Source organism: Papio anubis, chromosome 17, assembly GCF_008728515.1.
Source record: "Papio anubis isolate 15944 chromosome 17, Panubis1.0, whole genome shotgun sequence".
NCBI classification, from domain to species: Eukaryota; Metazoa; Chordata; class Mammalia; order Primates; family Cercopithecidae; genus Papio; species Papio anubis.
Window position 1 is genome coordinate 69,974,674 of NC_044992.1, and position 20,630 is coordinate 69,995,303.

The 20,630-nt window shown below is 52.5% G+C and overlaps 1 protein-coding gene and 1 non-coding gene across 11 annotated transcripts in view; both read left to right on the top strand.

Annotated features, from left to right (window-relative positions):
* PGS1 (phosphatidylglycerophosphate synthase 1) overlaps nucleotides 1-20,630 on the top strand; it is a 48,645-nt gene that overhangs the window by 14,152 nt on the left and 13,863 nt on the right. For all 10 annotated transcript variants that reach the window (XR_002517821.2, XM_021928068.2, XM_003913518.4 and 7 more), the window contains exons 2-7: nucleotides 566-755; nucleotides 5,002-5,079; nucleotides 6,972-7,071; nucleotides 8,062-8,251; nucleotides 9,349-9,527; nucleotides 12,201-12,722. Coding sequence is in view for 9 of the 10 variants with exons in the window: in XM_021928068.2 (XP_021783760.1) it covers nucleotides 566-755; nucleotides 5,002-5,079; nucleotides 6,972-7,071; nucleotides 8,062-8,251; nucleotides 9,349-9,527; nucleotides 12,201-12,722 (1,259 nt within the window). In the remaining variant the exon portion in view is untranslated. The remainder of the gene's footprint in view (nucleotides 1-565; nucleotides 756-5,001; nucleotides 5,080-6,971; nucleotides 7,072-8,061; nucleotides 8,252-9,348; nucleotides 9,528-12,200; nucleotides 12,723-20,630) is intronic.
* LOC116271140 lies at nucleotides 8,649-8,777 on the top strand. Its single transcript, XR_004179578.1, has one exon. It is a non-coding gene; the product is annotated as a small nucleolar RNA SNORA30/SNORA37 family (small nucleolar RNA).

Genomic DNA, 20,630 nt, shown 5'->3' on the forward strand with positions numbered 1-20,630 from the left:
TAGGCCTGAACCACCATGCTCAGCATAAATTGGATTTTTAAAGAGAAAAATTTCTTTTTCTGGGTACTTCCTTGAATAGAAATCTTGTTTATCTCATGAGTCATAAAGTGGGGCGTCTGGGCTGTAGTCATGAGACTTCTGCCACACTTACGCTTCTGCTTGGTGTCTTTTAGTGGTGGCTGCAGGCACATTTTTTTGAGGTAGATTCATTAGAAGGTTGCCATATGGTGGCAAACCATGTGGTAGCTTTTATGAGTTTACTTGTGGATGCTCTAAATTTGGTTCCTGAGTTGTTTGGAATTAAAGTTTGGGGTTTATCTATAGGTACTGACACTTCTCAAGTTGCTCGATTAGTAGGCTTTTTAAGGAATAAGAGGAAAGGCCGAAGGAAAAATCCTTTAGCAGGGCTTGAGTTGGGCTCACTTTTGAAAATGTTCTAGAAAATCTGACATTCATAACACAAACAACACACCCATCTCCCAGCCCCTCTTCACCCACCAGTAACTGAGAGGGGCTTCTGCAGAAGTATTTGAGGTATGACCCAGTTGCTTATTTCTTTAACCAGGTCACCATGGCTGTTACTGGCTCCCCTGCTGTCCCCCACTGTTCCCCAGGTCACCTCCCCACCTTGCTGCCTGTGTCCGGAAGGCGTGCACCGGTTCCAGTGGATCAGAAACCTGGTTCCAGAATTTGGAGTCTCCAGTTCTCACGTCAGGGTGCTTTCTTCCCCAGCAGAGTTTTTTGAGCTCATGAAGGTAAGTTATATCTAAAGGAAAAAAGTTTGAGTTAGAGCTTTTGGGGGATTAGGTTTGTGAGTCCTGAGTGCTTTCTAGTCTAGAAACTTTTGATAGCTGCTCAAGCTTCTTCCTTCCTTCCAGGTTTTACCTGTCAGGTTTCAGCTTCATGGATGGTTGAGCTGAGCCACAATCAGAAACTTGCCTGTGGGGCCAGTGTCTCAGGTGGAGAAGCTCTGAGAAGGCAACAGTGAGAACAAGGAACTAGACCTTATTTTTATTTATTTATTTTGTTATTTTTGAGAAGGGGTCTCACTATGTTACCCAGGCGGGTCTTGAACCACTGGGCTGAAATGGCCCTCCTGCCTTGGCCTCCCAAAGTACTGGCCACCGTGTGCGGCCACGGGCCTAGACTTTGATTCTTATGGGTGCACTGTTTCCTTTTGTTCCACGGTGAAGTTGTGACCACGAGAAGGGAGGTTAGTGAGGACTGAGGACCCGTGGGCCACACGGGTATGTCCTTGCTAAAGGTGACAGGGCAGGAGGGCATCTTTATCTAGTCTGTGCATGATGGACCCCTAACCCTGGAATCATCTCCAAACACAGTATGAGTGTCATCTTGGTAGATGTAATAGGAAGTAAAAACTCGTGGGTGCGATTTGATATGCATGAAGAGGCCTTTCAAAGTAACGGGGAATTTAGACATCCTGGGTCTAAGCCTTGTAGTCTTGATTCTTTTTTTTTTTTGAGACGGAGTCTTGCTCTGTCGCCCAGGCTGGAGTGCAGTGGCCGGATCTCCGCTCACTGCAAGCTCCGTCCCCCGGGTTCACGCCATTCTCCTGCCTCAGCCTCCCCAGTAGCTGGGACTACAGGCGCTGGCCACCGCGCCCGGCTAGTGTTTTGTATTTTTAGTAGAGACGGGGTTTCACCGTGTTAGCCAGGATGGTCTTGATCTCCTGTCCTCGTGATCCGCCCGTCTCGGCCTCCCAAAGTGCTGGGATTACAGGCTTGAGCCACTGCGCCCGGCGTAGTCTTGATTCTTTAGGGACTCTGTCTTAAGTGTGTGCCTTTCCTCTCCTGGTAGTGATGTAAGTTTTGCATTTGGGGGTTCAGCTATCAACGTGTTACTCAGGTTTACATGCCACATCTAGTTATTCTGGTTAAACTGCTAATTGGAATGAAGTAATTCAACACTAATTAATTTTTAACAGCATGAACTATGAGTTTGTATTAGCAATGATATTAGAATGAAGGTCCAGGCCAGGCATGGTGGCTCACGCCTGTAATCCCAGCACTTTGGGAGGCTGAGGCCGGTGGATCACCTGAGGTCAGGAGTTAGAGATCAGCCTCGTCAACATGGTGAAACCCTGTCTCTACCAAAAATACGGAAGGGTGGTGCACACCTGTGATCCTAGCTAGTCAGGAGGCTGAGGCAGGAGAATTGCTTGAACCTGGGAGGTGGAGGTTGCAAAGAGCCAAGATCGCGCCATTGCACTCCAGCCTGGGCAACAGAGCGAGACTCTGTCTCAAAAAAAAAAAAAAAAAAAAAGAATAATGAAGGTCTGATGGGGCCAGGCCAAGCAGGCAGAATGCTGGGAGACAATAGGAAATCTAAGTAGAGACTCACCTTTGTGCGGAAAATGAACTCTCAGTCATTTGAGTGCCTGCCCATTTTCTCTCCTTTTGCGCTTTTGTTCTGTTTGTTGATCCACACTTAGCTTGACTGGTTCATTCAGAATGCATTCTGTGTGTGCACACAGGCGTGTCCTTTTGTTCTCCCCTCTCATCCGCCTCCCTGCACTGCTCACCTGTCCTGGGCATCCTTGTTTGTACCAAATGGTGCTGCAACTGTTGGCTCTTTGCTCCTACTTGATTCTCTCCTCAAGTTGAAGAAACAGGTTTTTCTTTTCTTTTCTTTTTTTTTTTAAGATGGAGTTTGCCCGGACTGGAGTGCAATGGCACGATCTCGGCGCATCACAACCTCCACCTCCTGGGTTCAAGTGATTCTTCTGCCTCAGCCTTCTGAGTAGCTGGGATTACAGGCATGCACCACCATGCCTGGCTAATTTATATTTTTAGTAGAGACAGGGTTTCTCCATGTTGGTCAGGCTGGTCTCGAACTCCCGACCTCAGGTGATCTAACTGCCTCGGCCTCCCAAAGTGCTGGGATTGCAGGCGTGAGCCACTGTGCCCAGCCTAAAGAAACAAGTTTTTCAAAGGCAATTGTTCTCTGTCCTAATCAACTCTGGGAGGATGACTGACTGTCTCCATGTAGTGATCCCCTGGCCAGGAGGTCGGGCCCTGCCTGAGGAGGGTGGGCCTGCGGAGAGCAGGAAGGGGCAGAGGGGCTTGCCCCAGCAGGTGGAGAATACACCAGGGCCTCCTTTCCCTGCCGTCTGCGCTGAAGTGTGGGCAGATTCTCCTAGTGTGTGTCACACTGAGTAGCACGTTTCTTCCCAGGGCACACATCGAGAAGGGAGGACGGTGCTGGTTTCTGCCTGGTCCCATGCCTTTGCTACATCTGTAGGACCTGGTGTCTTGTAGTAAACAGTCAGATATGCTTTGGTTGCCTGAACTAAATTGTCTTATGCCTTCTTTCTCAATCTTTCTTTTTTCTCTTTCTCTCTGTCTTTCTCTCTTTCTGTCTTTGTCTTTCTTTCTGTCTTTCTTTCATTATTTTTTTGAGACGGAGTCTCGCTTTGTCGCCCAGGCTGGAGTGCAGTGGCTCGATCTCATCTCACTGCAAGCTCCACCTCCCGGGTTTATGCCATTCTCCTACCTCAGCCTCCCGAGCACCTGGGACTACAGGCGCCCGCCACCTCACCTGGCTAATATTTTGTATTTTGTTTTAATAGAGACAGGGTTTCACCGTGTTAGCCAGGATGGTCTCGATCTTCTGACCTTGTGATCTGCCTGCGTTGGCCTCCCAGAGTGCTGGGATTACAGGCGTGAGCCACCACGCCCGGTGTCTTATGCCTTATTTATTTTTCCCTTTCTTTATAATCATTACCCCCACAAACATCTATTTTAATTCATAACAAAACAAAGGAAATAGCAACCTTGGGAAGTTGCTTTGTTTTTTCCTTGTCCGGAAGCCTTTCCTAGTGATTGTTCATGTTTCTGTCTAGTCAAGTTGCCTGTCATCCTGTGTTGACGATGCAGGGTGGGCTGTGATGTTCCTTCTGATAGAGAAGCAGGTAGATGTGAAGCTGCCTCCCTCTCACCTGGGTCTCTTGTGTATCTTTTGGTAGCACTGCCATTCTTTGTACCCCTGCCATTCTTTGTACCCCTGAGAGGGGTGGGACTGCTAGGGAGAGGCCCTTGGCTGTTAGGACTGATTTGGGGTGTCATCTTGGGGCACTGGTGTGTTCTGCTCACGTGTCTGTGTACCTGTCCATCTACATTTCAAGAGTGGTGCATGCTGAATATGGACATTGGAAACTGTGCAGATGGGTAGAAGGTAAAGAGGGCAGGTTTGTGTCCATACTCCCCTTCCTTTGAGCTCTGCTTTTTGGAGGACAGTTTGCTGTGTACTCTCTATGCTTCTGCAGACACACAAACACACACACACATACACACACACGCACATGTGCGCGCGCTTGCATGCTTTCTGCAGGAGTGAGGTGTAGGAGGTGGGAGCACAGGTCATTTGCTTGTGGCTCAGCAATCCATTGTGGACATTCGTGGCAGTGTGAGTAGATTGCCTTCATTCTTTGTTTCGAGACGGAATCTTGCTCTGTTGCCCAGGCTGGAGTGCAGTGGTGTGATCACAGCTCATTGCAACCTCTGCCTCCTGGGTTCAAGTGATTCTTCTGCCTCAGCCTCCTGAGTAGCTGGGATTACAGGCCTGCGCCACCATGGTCTGGCTAATCTTTATGTTTTTAGTAGAGACGGGGTTTCGCCATGTTGGCCACGCTGGTCTCGAACTCCTGGCTTCAAACGATCTGCCTGCCTCGGCCTCCTAGAGTACTGGGATTATAGGCGTGAGCCATTACACCCAGCCTGCCTTCATTCTTCTTAATGGCCGTGTTGCATTTTATAGTTGGCCTAGACTTTGCTTTACTTTGCAGGCTATTTTCTTTTAGGATTGTGGGAACTTATTTGGGAGGTTACCATACACGTTTCGAGCTTGCTTTAAATATTAATTGGCAAAGACATAGGATAGTTCAGCTTGGAGTAGGATTTGCCTGCCAGGTCAAAGGGTTCTGTTTTCTTAGTGAACCATGAAAATGATAAATTTGAATTTTGGATTTTTCTCCTCTCTCAGGGGCAGATAAGAGTGGCCAAGAGGCGGGTCGTGATGGCATCCCTCTACCTGGGGACAGGTCCTTTGGAACAGGAACTGGTAAGGTTTATGGGGAGATGGTCCTGGTAGCAGTAGTGAATGGGCCCCAACGTGCCACAGCTTTTTGTGCCATGGAGTTGGTGTGGAGCTGCCTTTCCTTGGCCTCCATGTCAGAGCCAGCTCTTATTTTTGTTGCCCCAGATGTGGGCATGTCAGGAGGGCCTGGTGTGGGGAGGGCCTGGTGAGGAGAGCGTGGGCCTTCTTGGCCTCACTGGCAGTGTCCTCCTACTCACACAGGGTCCCAGGCAGCTCTGCCTGCCAGTTCAGGGCTTGGCCGACTGTGGCCTGCAGGCAAAATCTGACCTGCCACCTGTTACGGTGTGACCTGTGAGCTAAGAAAGAATGGTTTTTACATTTTCAAATAATTGGGAAAGAAAAAAATAGTATTTTATGACTTACGAAAACTTTAAATTTCTGTATTGGTAAATAAAATTTTGTTGGAGCACAGCCACACTCATTCGCCTATTATCTGTGGTCAGTTTCATGCTGCAGCGGCAGAACTGGGTAGTTGTGACAGCGCCGATCTGGTCTGTAAAGCTCCAAATATTTACTCTCTGGCTGTTTACACAAAAGGCTTTCTGACCCTGTACTGGACAAACGGACCTGAGTGCAAGTTGGGCTGGCTGGCTGGTTCTGCCACGGGCTGGTGTCAAGTGCCAGGGCTGCTGCCAGCCTTGTTCCCCTTGGACTTGCTGTTGTGCCATCCCTGTCACTTACAGTGAGGTAGGTGGGTGGGAAGGAGCCAGCAGTCCCCAGGTTTGTATGAGCTGTTGGGGCCAGCGCAGGTTCTGGTGCGTGGCGGGAGCTGAGGCTCAGCTGAAGTGAGTCTGTGAATGAGATCACGTCTTTCTCTTGGTCTCCTGGGATTGCTTTCCGCTCCGTATAGTGAAACGGATGGGCCCATTGCCCAGAGTTAGTGCCGTTTCTTGGTCTGTCCTTGTTCAGAGTTACAGGTGGAAGCTATAGGGATTGGAGTGTGGAGAGGGAGGGGCAATGGGTTCATATGAGCCGTCCTCCCCTCTCTGCCTCTCCTAAGAAGGAGGCCTCCCTCTTTTGTTTTTTGTTTTTTTTTTTTTTTGAGACAGAGTTTCGCTCTTGTTGCCCAGGCTGGAATGCAGTGGCGCCATCTTGGCTCACCACATCCTCCTCCTCCGGGGTTCAAGTGATTCTCCTACCTCAGCCTCCCGAGTAGCTGGGATTACAGGCATGCCCCACCACCGCGGCTAATTTTGTATTTTTAGTAGAGATGGGATTTCTCCATGTTGGTCTCCATGTTGGTCAGGCTGGTCTTGAACTCCTGACCTCAGGTGATCTGCCCACCTCGGCCTCCCAAAGTGCTGGGATTACAGGCGTGAGGCACCACGCCCGGCCGCCTCCCTCTCTTTTAAGGATATACCCTCCCCTCCAAGCCTGGGAGCCTGTGTGTTCTCACGGGAGAAGAATGGAATGTCTGCACTGCGGAGAGTGGCCAGTGGGCAGGCCGTGTCTTGGATTCATTCATTTGGCAAATATTTACTAAGTGCTCTTTACGAGGAGGGCACTGTTTGTTTTGTCTGTGAGGATTGTCTGTGTTGAAATGTACGTGGGACCTGGTGTCGTAGTGTTTCCAGGGTGGCATGGGCTGGCTGTCAGGCAGCACGCCTCTGCCTGCAGGTCCCCTTCCATTCCTGGAGGCTTGGGCCGATCAGGGCCCCTGGGTGCTGCTTCTGATGATCAAGAAGGGGCTCTCAGACAGAGAGTTTTTGTGGTGTTGGTGTCCGAGTGCTGTTGGCACAAACCTGTCTTTGGAGAAGATGACGAGAGCACTAGCCGATGGGGCGTTTTGTTTTTCTTTAAATACACACACCTCTTTGGGTCTTAATCTTCTCTTCTTCTGTGTTCTTTCTTGGTAGGTGGACTGCCTGGAAAGTACTCTAGAAAAGTCACTCCAAGCAAAGTTTCCTTCAAATCTCAAGGTCTCCATTCTCTTAGACTTCACGCGGGGCTCACGAGGTAGGTGGCATGCACGCCTGGCCCCTCATGCTTCCTGTGTCAGATCCTCAGTTCCAAGAGGAGTTACTGTCACCCCCTCGTCCCCAGGCAGAGACAAGGCTATTTGAAGATCATCCAAGCTGGCCCAGGATGCCTGATTGTGTGAGTTAGGATTTTTTTCTGCAGCAAGTGACTGAAAGCCCAACTGAAATCAGCTTAGGCAGGAGCCGAGTCAGTGGCACGCCTTGTGGTCCCACCTGCCTGGGAGGCTGAGGTGGGAGGACTGCTTGAGCTGGGAGTTTGAGTCCAGCCTGGGCAATGTAGCCAGACTTTGTCTCTTGAAAAACTGCCTTAGGCAAAAAGACTTTTTTGGACTCCTGTGACTGATCTGCTTTGGGTGGCTTGTGATTTGGGGTTTGGCTGTGTCGCCAGGATCCATCCCGTAGCTGTTTTCTTTGGCCTGGCTTCCTTCTCAGGCTCTGTGTGGTGACCCCTGGTGGCTTAGGCTTGTCTCCCTATGATACCTTGTCCTTTGAAAGAGTCTGGTTTCCTGAGAATTCGGTCAAAGTTCCTGAGTGGCCTGACGGTGGCGTGCCCAGCCGGGAGCTTGGACTGTGCCGAATAGTCCAGCCCAGGCCTGTGTGCTCCCCCATGGAGCTGGGGGTGAGGGGCAAGGTGGGTAGGGTCGTCTCCCAGAGCAGAAATGCTGAGAGTGGGTGGGGTAGTGCCCCAGGAGGAGGTTGGGTGCAGTTACCAGGAGGAGGGTGAATGGGTGCTGGGTGGCAAAAAGAGCAGGCATCTGCCATGCTGAGCACTCCAGGCCTGAGATGTGGCCAGCATACAGGACGGAGGTTGGCCCGGGAGTCCCCTGGCTGGAGTAGCCCCAGTTGGTGTGAATGATTCAGGTGGACGGCGCAGGTGAAGGCGAGGCCACGTGGAGGTGGCTCCTCACTGGAGGCAGGATGCCTTCCTGTTGTGAGTCAACGGCCGCTTTCTCTGTCCTGTGTTCAGGCCGGAAGAACTCCCGCACGATGCTGCTCCCACTTCTGCAGAGGTTCCCAGAGCAGGTCCGTGTCTCCCTCTTTCACACGCCGCACCTCCGCGGCCTGCTCCGGCTCCTCATCCCTGAGCGCTTCAACGAGACCATTGGCCTGCAGCACATTAAGGTGTATCTCTTCGACAACAGCGTCATCTTGAGCGGGTGAGTGCTTCCCACCGCCGGTGCTTTTGCCTTCCTGCTCTGCAGGCTGGAGGGCAGTGGAATAGGAACAGTGGGAAACCCGTTCCCCTCAGCCTTGGAGAACCTGCTTGTAGGTCTGGTTGCTGTGCACCCGCAGCACCTCCCTGGCACTGTCTCTGCCACTGAGGCTGGAAACCCCGAGGGACTGACTGGAAGCCACTGTTGATTGGGCACTTAGCATGTGCTGGCCACTCAGGTGTGTTGTCTGTTCCCACCCCCAGTGACCCTCTGTGGTATTTTCCTCACTGTGTACGTGTGGAAACAGATCAGAGAGGATGAGTCACTTTGTCAGGTAGACAGAGCCAGAAAAATAAACAAGAGTCAGACCTGGAAGTCCAGGTCCTTGGGTTGATAAATGTGGGCCCTTTCACAGGCCCTCCCCTCGGCAGTGGGACCAGGATTGGGTTGCTGGTGCTGAGAGAAGGCCCTTGATTGCATCCTTGCTCTGGGACGGTACCAGTGGCAGCTGTCACTTAGTGGGACAGAGAAAACAAACAAACATGGGCACTGATAAATAGCCCTGCATGGGCCGGGCATAGTGGCTCACGCCTGTAATCCCACACTTTGGGAGGCTGAGGCAGAGGGATCACCTGACGTTAGAAGTTCAAGACCAGCCCGGCCAACATGGTGAAGCCCCGTCTCTACTAAAAGTACAAAAATTAGCTGGGTGTGGTGGTGCACGCCTGTAACCCCAGCTACTCAGGAGGCTGAGGCAGGAGGATCACTTCAACCTGGGAGGCGGAGGCTGTAGGGAGCCAAGATCATGCCACTATACTCCAGCCTGGGCGACAGAATGAGGCTGTCTCAGGACAAACAAGCAAACAAAAGCCCTGCGTGGTTAGCTGACTTTCTGTGTCTGCATCTCCTCTTCTCAGCTAGATTGTCAGCTCCTTGAGAGGAGGAGCCTGTGGGTCACTCGCTGTGTCACCTTGGATCGACTCTGGCTTTGTCTCTTGCACGTATTCATTGCTGAGTAGCTATTTGTTAACTGCATGTTGACCTGAGTTTGTTACCCCCCTGCTAGTTCACCTGAGAACCTGTGTCTTCCATCCCTGTAGTGCAAACCTGAGTGACTCCTACTTCACCAACCGCCAGGACCGCTACGTGTTCCTGCAGGACTGCGTGGAGATTGCCGACTTCTTCACGGAGCTGGTGGACGCGGTGGGGGATGTGTCCCTGCAGCTGCAGGGGGACGACACGGTGCAGGTGGTGGATGGGATGGTGCATCCTTACAAAGGTAGGGGCTGCCGCTGACACCCTTCTGTGGCTGTGGGTGGGGTGGAGTGAGGGCCCAGGAGAGCACACCTCTGGGTGGCCTTGCTGCAGGCATAGGGATCTTGGGTGGGAGGGCTTCATTCTGCTTTTGGCCTTAAAAAAGCCAGACAGATGTGACTCACTGGCCATCAGTCATGCTCTGTGGGTGAGAGAGCCGGCCCAGGAAGGCGGGAGTGTGGGAGGGAAGATGCAGGTGAGGAGGACTCAGGCAAGGGTATGCAGCGGCGTGACCTGGTGACCCAGGTCTCAGGTGAACTAGCCGGGGCGGGTGACAAACTCAGCTCAGGATGCAGTTAACAAGTAGCTACTCAGCAATGAACACATGTGCCTGGGCGAGTGACCCAGGAGCCTGCCCTGCATCACAGGAAGCAACCAGGCCAGCGGCTGTTCGCCTAGGGCCCATTTCCCCAAGCCTATCACTTGTGCCTGTGACTTCCGGCTCTCTTGAGCTCTGTGGCCCCCTGCCTGGAAAGTGAAGTGTAAGAGCTCTCAGATCTGCCCACTGGATCCAGGCAGGTCCTGGCGTGAGTGTTCCAGGCCATTTGCATTCCTGTGATTCCTGTGGCTGTGGCTCCCCCATGGCCTTTAGAGGGCTGCTGCTGAATTTGCTGGATTTGAACTTGGGGAGGAGGAGCTGAACTTGGACCTTGTTGGGAGAAGAACTCTCCGCGTCTTGTGGACCTAGAAAGGAAGCATTTAAGTGGGCCATCTGGTGGAAGCCCTGTCCTTGTGTTAGGGGAGCCCTGGGTCTCAGAGCCCGACTGTGATGGTGTGATGCTCTGCCCGCCGCCATGCTTAGTTACTACTGGTGTATTTTGAATTTCATCCATAAAGAGCTTGTGGAGCTCTGCATCTCTCTTGCTGAGTGCCTGCCTAGCATCCTCAGCTCTGCCTTTTGGCCCAGAAAGCCTAAAATATTTACCATCTGACCCTTACAGAAAATGTATTTGGATCCCTGGTCTAATGTAACGGGCCAGGCATGGATATGAGAGAAAACGGGCCGTGCTTAGGCCAGGATGAGAGCCAGCACGCTCGGAGCAGGAGTGGGGAGACTCGAGCCCAGCTGTGCTTGGGAGAATGTGAGTCCACAGAGAGGTTCAGGGTGTGCTCAGGGCCCCGGCGCTCCTCCCTCCCGCAGCCCCGTCCAGCGTGCGGCAGTGTGACTCCTTTCTCCCCGGAGGGCGCTGGCATCGACAGTCCAGACTCCTGCACGGGCTGGTCCTTCTCTTTGTTCTGGAGCCCAGCCCTGAAAGGCACCGAGTGTCTGTCCCTGCTCTCAGCTCAGACCGTGCAAGCCGGCAGGATGGCCCGGGACAGCCCTCCTTCCCTGTTTCACTTCCCTCACCAGCCTCGCCAAAGCCTTGTTGTCTTGTCAATCCTTTGTCAGACAGTCGACTTTCTCCATTTTTGTATCGTTTTCATTCTAATAATTTCTATTCTTATTTTTATTTGTGTGTATATATATACACACATACACACACTCACATATATGTACACACACACACACATATGTATTTTTTGAGATGGAGTTTTTTGCTCTTGTCACCCAGGCTGGAGTACGGTGGCACGATCTCAGCTCACTGCAACCCCTGCCTCTCAGGTTCAAGTGATTCTCCAGCTTCAGCCACCCAAGTAGCTGGGGTTACAGGCATACACCTCCACACCTGGCTAATGTTTGTACTCTTGGTAGAGACAGGGTTTTGCCATGTTGGCCAGGCTGGTCTCAAACTCCTGGCCTCAGGTGATCTGCCTGCCCCGGCCTCCCAAAGTGCTGTGCTGGGATTACAGGCGTGAGCCACTGTGCCTGGCCTGTTCTTTATTTTTGCTTCCCTATACTGTATTCATGGTTATATTCTGTTGTTTCTTTCCCCTGTCTTCTTGAGTTGGGTGCTTAACTCATTAATTCTCATTGAATTGTCTTTTCTGATAGTAGCATCTTTCCCTTCAGTGTGTCAGCATGGTTACCTGTCACCAGTGTCTTGTCCAAATACAAAGGGCACCCCATGCAGAACCTGAGCCTGCCCGTTCTTCCTCTCTCCCAGGACTGTCACTGCTGTGGGAGGCTTTCCCACATGGTGATGTGCTTATCCAAGCTGATGGTGTTTATCCAAGGCTTTCCCTGTGACCCCATCCGTGGAATACGCATGCTCCTTTTTTGGTTATACTTGTATGTCTTTATTTGACTGAGCTTCCTTAATGAAGTAGAACATGCACCCCGAGCGCCAGTCGTAAGTATACAGCCATGAACCTGTTCCTAGTGGACCCGCTTCCTGGAGGCCCCCTGTATGTGCCCCTGCAAAGAATTACCCCCAAGGTAACCACTATCCTAATTTCTCCCTCTGTCAGTTTGTCTTGCCTGGGTTTAAACTTGTTTGTAATTGGACTGATAGGTTGACATGCCTTTCACTTCTGCCTAAGTGTGGGCTGCTGTGGGCCAGGCCCTTGTCTTGGGCAAACTGTATCCCCAGAGGAGCCTCGCTCTGGGCTTGGGGTCCTGGGCCCACTCAGCGTGTGTTCAGTGAACATCCAGTTGTAGCATCTGCACCTGCCTGTCACATGCCCCGTCCCCTGAGCTGGGCAGAATCTAGATCCTTTCTTTCTCTTCCCTTCACTCCTCTCTCACGTCTTCCTCTAGGTGACCGGGCCGAGTACTGCAAGGCAGCCAATAAGAGGGTCATGGATGTGATCAACTCAGCCAGGACCCGCCAGCAGATGCTGCATGCCCAGACCTTCCACAGCAACTCCCTTTTGACCCAGGAAGATGCAGCAGCTGCTGGGGATCGCAGACCAGCCCCTGACACCTGGATTTATCCGCTGATTCAGATGAAGCCCTTCGAGATTCAAATCGATGAGATTGTCACTGAGACCCTGTTGACTGAGGCGGAGCGTGGTGCAAAGGTCTACCTCACCACTGGCTACTTCAACCTGACCCAGGCCTACATGGACCTGGTCTTGGGCACTCGGGCTGAGTACCAGATCCTGCTGGCCTCACCAGAGGTGAATGGCTTCTTTGGGGCCAAGGGAGTGGCTGGCGCCATCCCAGCGGCCTATGTGCACATCGAGCGGCAGTTCTACAGCGAGGTGTGCAGCCTGGGACAGCAGGAGCGGGTCCAGCTGCAGGAGTACTGGCGGAGGGGCTGGACGTTCCATGCCAAAGGTGCGCAGCAGCTGGCTGGAGGACGGCCCAGCGTGGGACAGCCACAAGCACGGGCAGGGGGTGGGGGAGCCCTGGCACCTGCCTGTTAGAGCACTGCACTTCTCCCTTCTTACCTTCCCAGCAGCCCTTGCAGGCACAGCATAGCTGTCCCATGACTTGGGGAGAGGAGAGCATTCATCTTCCCAAGTGGTTTTTTTTTTTTTTTTCCCGAGGCAGTCTTGCTCTGTTTGCCAGGCTGGAGTGCAGTAGTATGATCTCAGTTCACTGCAACCTCCACTTCCCAGTTCAAGCGATCCTCCCACCTTAGCCTCCTGAGTAGCTGGGACTACAGGTGTGTGCCACCACGTCTAGCTAATTTTTTGTGTTTTTGTAGAGATGGGAGTTTACCATGTTGCCCAGGCTGATTTTGAACTCCTGAGTTCAAGTGGTCTGCCTGCCTTGCCTCCCCATAAGTGAATTTCAGTTGTGTAAAATCCGTCTCTTTTATGCATCAAAGACCATATATGGTCACATCATTTGGTGGCTGTTGTGAAGATGTGGTGACGTAACCTCTCCTAAGAGATGGAGAGGAACATGCCTTAGCTGTGAGACGGAATGTTGCTCTCGTTGCCCTGGCTGGAGTGCAATGGTGCAATCTTGGTTCACCACAACCTCCTCCTCCTGGGTTCAAGTGATTCTCCTGCCTCAGCCTCCTGAATAGCTGGGATTACAGGCCTGTACCACCACGCCTGGCTACTTTTTTATTTTTATTTTTATTTTTATTTTTTTTGAGATAGAGTCTTGCTCTGTCGCCCAGGCTGGAGTGCAGTGGCCGGATCTCAGCTCACTGCAAGCTCCGCCTCCCGGGTTTACGCCATTCTCGTGCCTCAGCCTCCCGAGTAGCTGGGACTGTAGGCGCCCGCCACCTTGCCCGGCTAGTTTTTTTGTATTTTTAGTAGAGACAGGGTTTCACCGTGTTAGCCAGGATGGTCTCGATCTCCTGACCTCATGATCTGCCCGTGTCGGCCTCCCAAAGTGCTGGGATAACAGGCTTGAGCCAGCGCGCCCGGCCTACATTTTTATTTTTAGTAGAGATTGGGTTTCTCCATGTTGGTCAGACTGGTCTTGAACTCCCGACTTGAGGTGATCCGCCCACCTTGGCCTCCCAAAGTGCTGGGATTATAGGCGTGAGCCACCACACCTGGCCCTTAGCCTTGTCTTGATGGTCAGAGTTCCTGCTTGTTGGCAACTTTTTTTTTTTTTTTTTTGAGACGGAGTCTTGCTCTGTTGCCCAGGCTGGAGTGCAGTGGCCGGATCTCAGCTCACTGCAAGCTCCGCCTCCCAGGTTTACGCCATTCTCCTGCCTCAGCCTCCCGAGTAGCTGGGACTACAGGCGCCCACCACCGCGCCCGGCTAATTTTTTGTATTTTTTAGTAGAGACGGGGTTTCTCCGTGTTAGCCAGGATGGTCTCGATCTCCTGACCTTGTGATCCACCCGTCTCGGCCTCCCAAAGTGCTGGGATTACAGGCTTGAGCCACCACGCCCGGCCGACTTTTTTTTTTTTTTTTGAGATGGAGCCTTGCTCTGTTGCCCTGGCTGGAGTGCAGTGGCGTGATCTCAGCTCATTGCTACCTCCACCTCCTGGGTTGAAGTGATTCTTGTGCCTCAGCCTCCCTAGTAGCTGGGATTACAGGCATGTACCATCCCGCCTGGCTAATTTTTGTATTTTTAGTAGAGATGGGGTTCCACCATGTTGGTCAGGCTGGTCTTGAATGCCTGACCTTGTGAGCCACCTATCTCGGCTTTCCAAAGTGCTGGGATTCCAGGCGTGAGCCACTGCGCCTGGCTGGCAGTGCCTTTTTCAGGGAGAAAGGATTCATTAGGGATCATTTGTTTTGGCATCAGCAACCCAGTTTTCCTGTCTTTTCCTCACCATTGCCTTTGGTTTTTTCCCTATATGCCAGTGTCTGCCCTTTTTCCCCATAGCTGAGGAAATGCAGGCTCTGTGCACAGTCTTGCTGGTGGTGAGTGGTAGGAAGAGGGTCACACTCTGCATTGTATGTTTATCCCTCTCAGGTATCTGGCAGAGCAGACGAAATGGGGCAGAATCCCAGGGGCAGCTCCTCCGAGACATGGGTACAACATGCTGGAAACCTTGTGCTTAGCAGTGGGCTTACCCCATGGCCTCTTGATGTTGGGAGGGTGCCCGCCTCTAGTAGCGGGACCATGACTCCTTTCTGACACTGGGGACCCCCAACCCCGGGGCTAGTCTGTCTAGAGAAGGGGAAATGGTACCTGGAGGCCCCTGCGCCATGAGTACAGCCTGCAGCTTTTCTAGCTTCTCCCTGGGCAGTCTAGAGGCCCGTTTTGCTCATTCTCTTGTCCTGGTCCTAGTGGCTTTCGGAAGAGCTGAGCGAGTGGGAGGCCTCCGCGGCTGGGGTCTAGGCTGTGGACTGCTGTGGGCACACATCTGTGCTGTTGAGACTCGAGGATCTTCCAGCGCTCAGCTGGTTTGTTTTTGTTTTCTTTAAACCAATGTTTTTCAACGGGGGGGTGCATTGTAAGAAATACTGAAGCCAGCCGGGCGCGGTGGCTCACACCTGTAATCCCAGCACTTCGGGAGGCCCGAGGCGGGCGGATCACGACGTCAGGGGATCGAGACCATCCTGGCTAACGTGGTGAAACCCCGTTTCTACTAAAAATACAAAAAATTAGCTGGACGTGGTAGTGGGCACCTGTAGTCCCAGCTACTTGGGAGGCTGAGGTAGGAGAATGGCGAGAACCCGGGAGGTACGGCTTGCAGTGAGCCAAGATTGTGCCGCTGCACTCCAGCCTGGGCGACAGAGCGAGACTCTATCTCAAAAATAAAAAAAACCAAAAAAACAAACTGAAGCCCAGGTTCCCCTAGACCTTCATCCAGCTCTGTGGGGATTGAACCCACCATGGTGTTTGAAAAACGCCCCGAGTAGATTCTCATGCCTAGCCTTAAGAACTCTCCCGGCTTGGAATGGGAAGCTTCTGGCCTGTCCAGGGCTTCCCATGTGCTGCTTTGAGGCCCACAGGCCTGTCTAGGCAGGTAGCATTGTTTGGTGCGGGAAGTGACTGCCACACTGTCCTGCAGGGCCCATCTCTGGCATGTGTGGTGACTGAACCAGGCTGGTGGTCAGTGTCTCAGGGCAGGTGGCCCCAGCCTGTGGCAGGTGCGGAAAGTAATTTTGGATTGGCATTACTTCTGGGAATAACAACAGTACCTAGGGATGGGGTATTGAAAGAGCTGGCCAGTGGGGCAGCTTTGACCTTTGGGGAGGCCTCAGACCTATACTGCCGTGTGCTAGGGAGCTGCAGAGGAGTGACCAGGCATTGCTCTCCTCAACTGCACTGTGCTGGAACGATGAGGAGGCCCCTTAACTCAGCCTGGAGGGTGGGGGGCTCCTGGCCTGTAGCTTCTGACTCTGCCACCGGTTTTTTCGCTGAAGCGGCTTTGATCAATGTGAGCTGACTCCCCAGTTACCGCTGAAACAGAAGCATCCAACCGGCTTTTCCGGTGCGTCCTGCCTTTTCCCGGACTGGTGTGCTTCTGCCGCTCCCTCTCTCCGGCCCTGGTGTGGTGGTGGGTGGTGTGTGTGTGGGGGTGGGGTGCGTTCCCTGCAACCCAGGAGTCCCGGACTAGTGGGAAATTGGAGATGATCTTACAGCTGGATCCCAGGGCATGTGCCCGTGGGGGGGATGGGATATAGGGGAGAGTTGGCAGAGGTGGGTGAGGGATGGATGGTGCGTGGAGGGAGCTGCTGCTGAGCAGAGGGGCTTCATCCTAAAGCCAGGAACCAGAGGTCAGAGGTCACTTGATGCTGACGTGAGAGGCGAGGGTCCTTCCCTGCTCAGTGGCTGTGTCGCCAGTGGGATCTTAAGTCAGCACCTCTTCAGGCCCATCTTTTGATGGTCACTTCCTCCAGGGCAGCCTGTGTCAGGTTGAGAGATGAGTGGGCGGCCACAGGCTGCTTGTGGATTTGGACGGCTGGCCCAGTGGACCATTTCCTGACTGTCTACCCTTGCATGGCGCTTGCTGGGCACAGGCTGTGTGCCTCTTTGGGTGTGTCTGTGTTTCGGCCCCAGAAAATTCCTGCCGGTGGCTATGCGCTGATGCCTCCACTCCCTCACCCAGGCTCCTGTAGGACAGGCCTGGGCTGATCTCAGCTCCTCCTGCTCCCAGAAGCCCTTGGGCAGAGGCGGGTAAGCCAGGACTGTGGATTCCAGATCCTCGCCCCTCAGACAGCACTCTGCTGTCAGCACAGCACTCCTCTGGGAGCCAGGCAACAAGAGGCTTTGCGGAGTGACTGTGTTGAACTTGCTGGTGGCCCCATGAGTGTAGTGATGCAAGGAAGAGCCGCGTGGGGGGAAGAGGCACCTTCTCATGTGAAATGACCCCGTGGCTCAGCAGCTGCCAGTGGATTTCAGTGCAGTCTGGTGACAGAAAATTCAGAGGGCTGGCGTTTTTTCTTTAGTGTTTTGTGTGTTGTCAAGTATTGCCAGGACTGTCTGGCAGTTGCTTAGATGCCTTGTTGGAAAGATTCTTGTGTGATAACCATCTGCCGATCGTTCAACAGCCTGATACACCTCTTTTGCGTACTATGCTGATTTCTTAACATATTTTATCTGTCAATCTGTCATGTATCTCTATCACATTTCAATAAATTGAGCTGTTTCTAAGAACCAGAGGAACCCTCAACTATTTAAAGGCAAGCACTAGAGACTTCTTTTGCAATATGGTTTATCTATTAATTTTTATTTGGATTTTTGTAAAGGGAGCCTATTTAGAATACTCAGGAGAAGTCATGCAAGTGTGATTTGGCATCGAGATTACTAGACTTGAAGTGTAGAAGCCTGGCTCTGAGTCCACATTTACCTGTGGCCACAGCTGAGGGGCCTGGCTTAATCTCCTTCCTGTGCAGTCAGGGGATGGCTCTGGATTGTCAGGAGGACACAGGGAACGGGGCTCGTGTTTGACTTTCTGTAAAATAACCGTACGGTTCCTAGGCCGGGTGAGGCGCCTGGTGGGGTGCGTGGAGGTTGAAATCACACTGCGTGTCCCTGAGCGAATAGATTGGCAGAAGGGAGTGGGGTGGGGGTCTTGGATCCCTTGGTGCTGTGTCTCTGGCCTTGCTCCCTGTAGTTTTGTTGTGCTGATTTGGTCATGAAGGAAGGTGCTGCCAGGCCTCTTCACCTGCATCGCCTTGGCTATGGGAGGTGGGGCAGGGTGGGCATCTGGGTTGGATCTCAGGCAGGTGGCAGTTCCTCTGATTCATGGTTGTCAGTTTCCTGTTGCTTGGCCCTCGCTCCTCGCCCAGTAGGTGTGGTGGGACAAGGTTCTGGGAGCTGGGGTAGAATTTGGACTCTTAACAGGAAGTGCTTTGTGCTGCTGCAGACACATCTGGATGGGTGCTGAGCTTTCCTTCCCAAACCTGGTTCTGGTCGGGGGTGGGGTACAGGCAGGAGCAGTCCGGCCTTGTCAGCCATTGAAAGTGTGGTATCTGCTGGGTGCCAGTAAGCTCACTTCGAGGTCTTGAGAGGCAGCTTCAGGGGAGGCTGAGTATGAACTGTGTCAAGCCAGTTCTCATGTCTCTCTTCATCTTTCTGCTCCGTGGAGAGGTGAGGGACAGAGCGAGTGGTGCCCATCCCATTATCACATTCAGGCAGGAGCCATGCTGTGCTGAACCAGGCTGTGTCCATCTGCTGGGACATGGGCTCTGCCCTCTGGCGTGCAATGAAATGAAGAAGATCAGAAAATGAGTTTTAACATGTTGACTTCAATTTCTTCTAGATGCAGTATTCTAGCATTAACAACACAATGTGGGTGGCTAGGGCGGAGCAGGGTGTTGGATTAAGAGATTTCTGGCTCATGCTGACAGGGAAGTCTGTTAATGGTTGTGAGAATGTCACTATTTTTACTGCCTTTCTGATAGGCCAGTTGGCATTCTGCCCAAAGGTGAACTGATGGCGAGAGGCGGGCAGCCCCACCCTGTTTGCCTAGGCGACACGTGAGGCGGCTCTCCCCTGGGCACCCAGTGGGTGTGGTAGGGGTGCTGTGCTGGTGCAAATTGCTCGCTTCAGGCTGAGCACACACACCAGCCTGTGGGCGCTTACAGTTTCTCAGAGCTGTACTGATGTCAGAGCAGGCGAGCGCTTATGCTGCCAGGATAAGACTATGAGATCTTCTGTCCTCTCCATGTGTTTATTGGAGTCTGAGAATCCTGTGAGATTTATTGCAGAATACTGTGGGGGCGCTTGAGGGAGGAGTACATGTTCGTGCATGTACTCTTAAAATGTTCGTGCACTTCTGTCTTAGAACTGCAGAGGCCTGGCGCGGTGGATCACACCTATAATCCCAGCCCTTTGGGAGGGCAAGGTGGGCGGATCACCTGAGGCCAGAAGTTTGAGACCAGCCTGGCCAACATAGTGAAACCCTGTGTCTACTAAAAATACAAAAATTAGCCCGGTGTGGTGGCGCATGTCGGTAGTCCCAGCTACTCGCGAGGTTGAGGCACGAAAATCACTTGAACCCGGGAGACAGAGGTTGCAGTGAGCTGAGATCGCGCCACTGTACCCCAGCCTGAGCAAGACTCCATCTCAAAAACAAAACAAAACAAAACAAAACAAAAACAAAATAGGCCGGGTGCAGTTGTGGCTCACACCTGTAATCCCATCACTTTGGGAGTCAGAGGTGGGTGGATCACCTGTGGTCAGGAGTTTGAGACCAGCCTGGCCAGCATGGTGAAACCCCATCTCTACTAAAAATACAAAAATTAGCTGGGCGTGGTGGCAGCCGCCTGTAATCCCAGATACTCAGGAGGCTGAAGTGAGTGAATCGCTTGAACCCAGGAGCCGGAGGTTGCATTGAGCCGAGATTGCGCCATTGCACTCCAGCCTGGGTGACAAGACAAAACTCTGTCTCAAAATAAAATACAATAAAACAAAACCTAAACTTCAGAGCTTTTTTTTTTTTTTTTTGAGAGGGAGTCTTGCTCTGTCACCCAGGCTGGAGTGCAGTGGCATAAAGTCGGCTCACTGCAACCTCCGCCTCCTGGGTTTAAGCCATTCTCCTGCCCCAGCCTCCCCAGTAGCTAGAATTACAGGCACGCACCAGAATGCCCAGCTAAGTTTTGTATTTTTAGTAAGAGATGGGGTTTCACCATGTTGGCCAGGCTGGTTTTGAACTCCTGACCTTGTGATCTGCCCGCCTTGGCTCCCCAAAGTGCTGGGATTACAGGGGTGAGCCACTGTGCCTGGCCTTCAGAGCTTTTTTAACACTTAATTTGACCTTTTTTGGGAGAGACATTATTACTCTCAGTTTGTTTATTTTATTCAAACAGATATTTAACAAGTACCAACTGTGTCCCAGGCATCATTCGGCACATTGGGAATGGATCACTGGGTACCAGACAGACTAACTCCCTGCCCTCCTAAGGCTTGTAGTTTGATGGAAAGCAGATAAGAAGCAGATGCATCTCTACAAATACCAGGGAGCGAGTTACGAAGAGCAGAGCAAGGGAAGGCTCCAGGCTGCTGCAGGGTCTGTTACAAGGGGGCTCAGGGAGAGCTTCTCTGAGGAGCAGACACTCGGACTCGGGCAGTTGGCCTGAATGAAGAGGGAGCGTCCATGCCACCATCTGGGGCCGGAGTGTCCTGGCAGAGGGGACAGAAATGAGAAGCCCCTCGACCATACGAGGCTTGCAGAACAGCAGGGGCGCTGGGAGTGGTGGGCATTGAGATTGGAGGGTGGGCAGGGCCTGTTGGAAAGGGCTCAGAAGTCACGGTGCGAGTGCTGAGGGAGCGCTGCCATGGAGGCCAGGAGTGCTGAGGCCTGGATCAGCCTTCCGCAGGGCAGAGTGACTTTGCAGAAGAGCAGGGGCAGGCGTCCTTTCTGAAGAGGG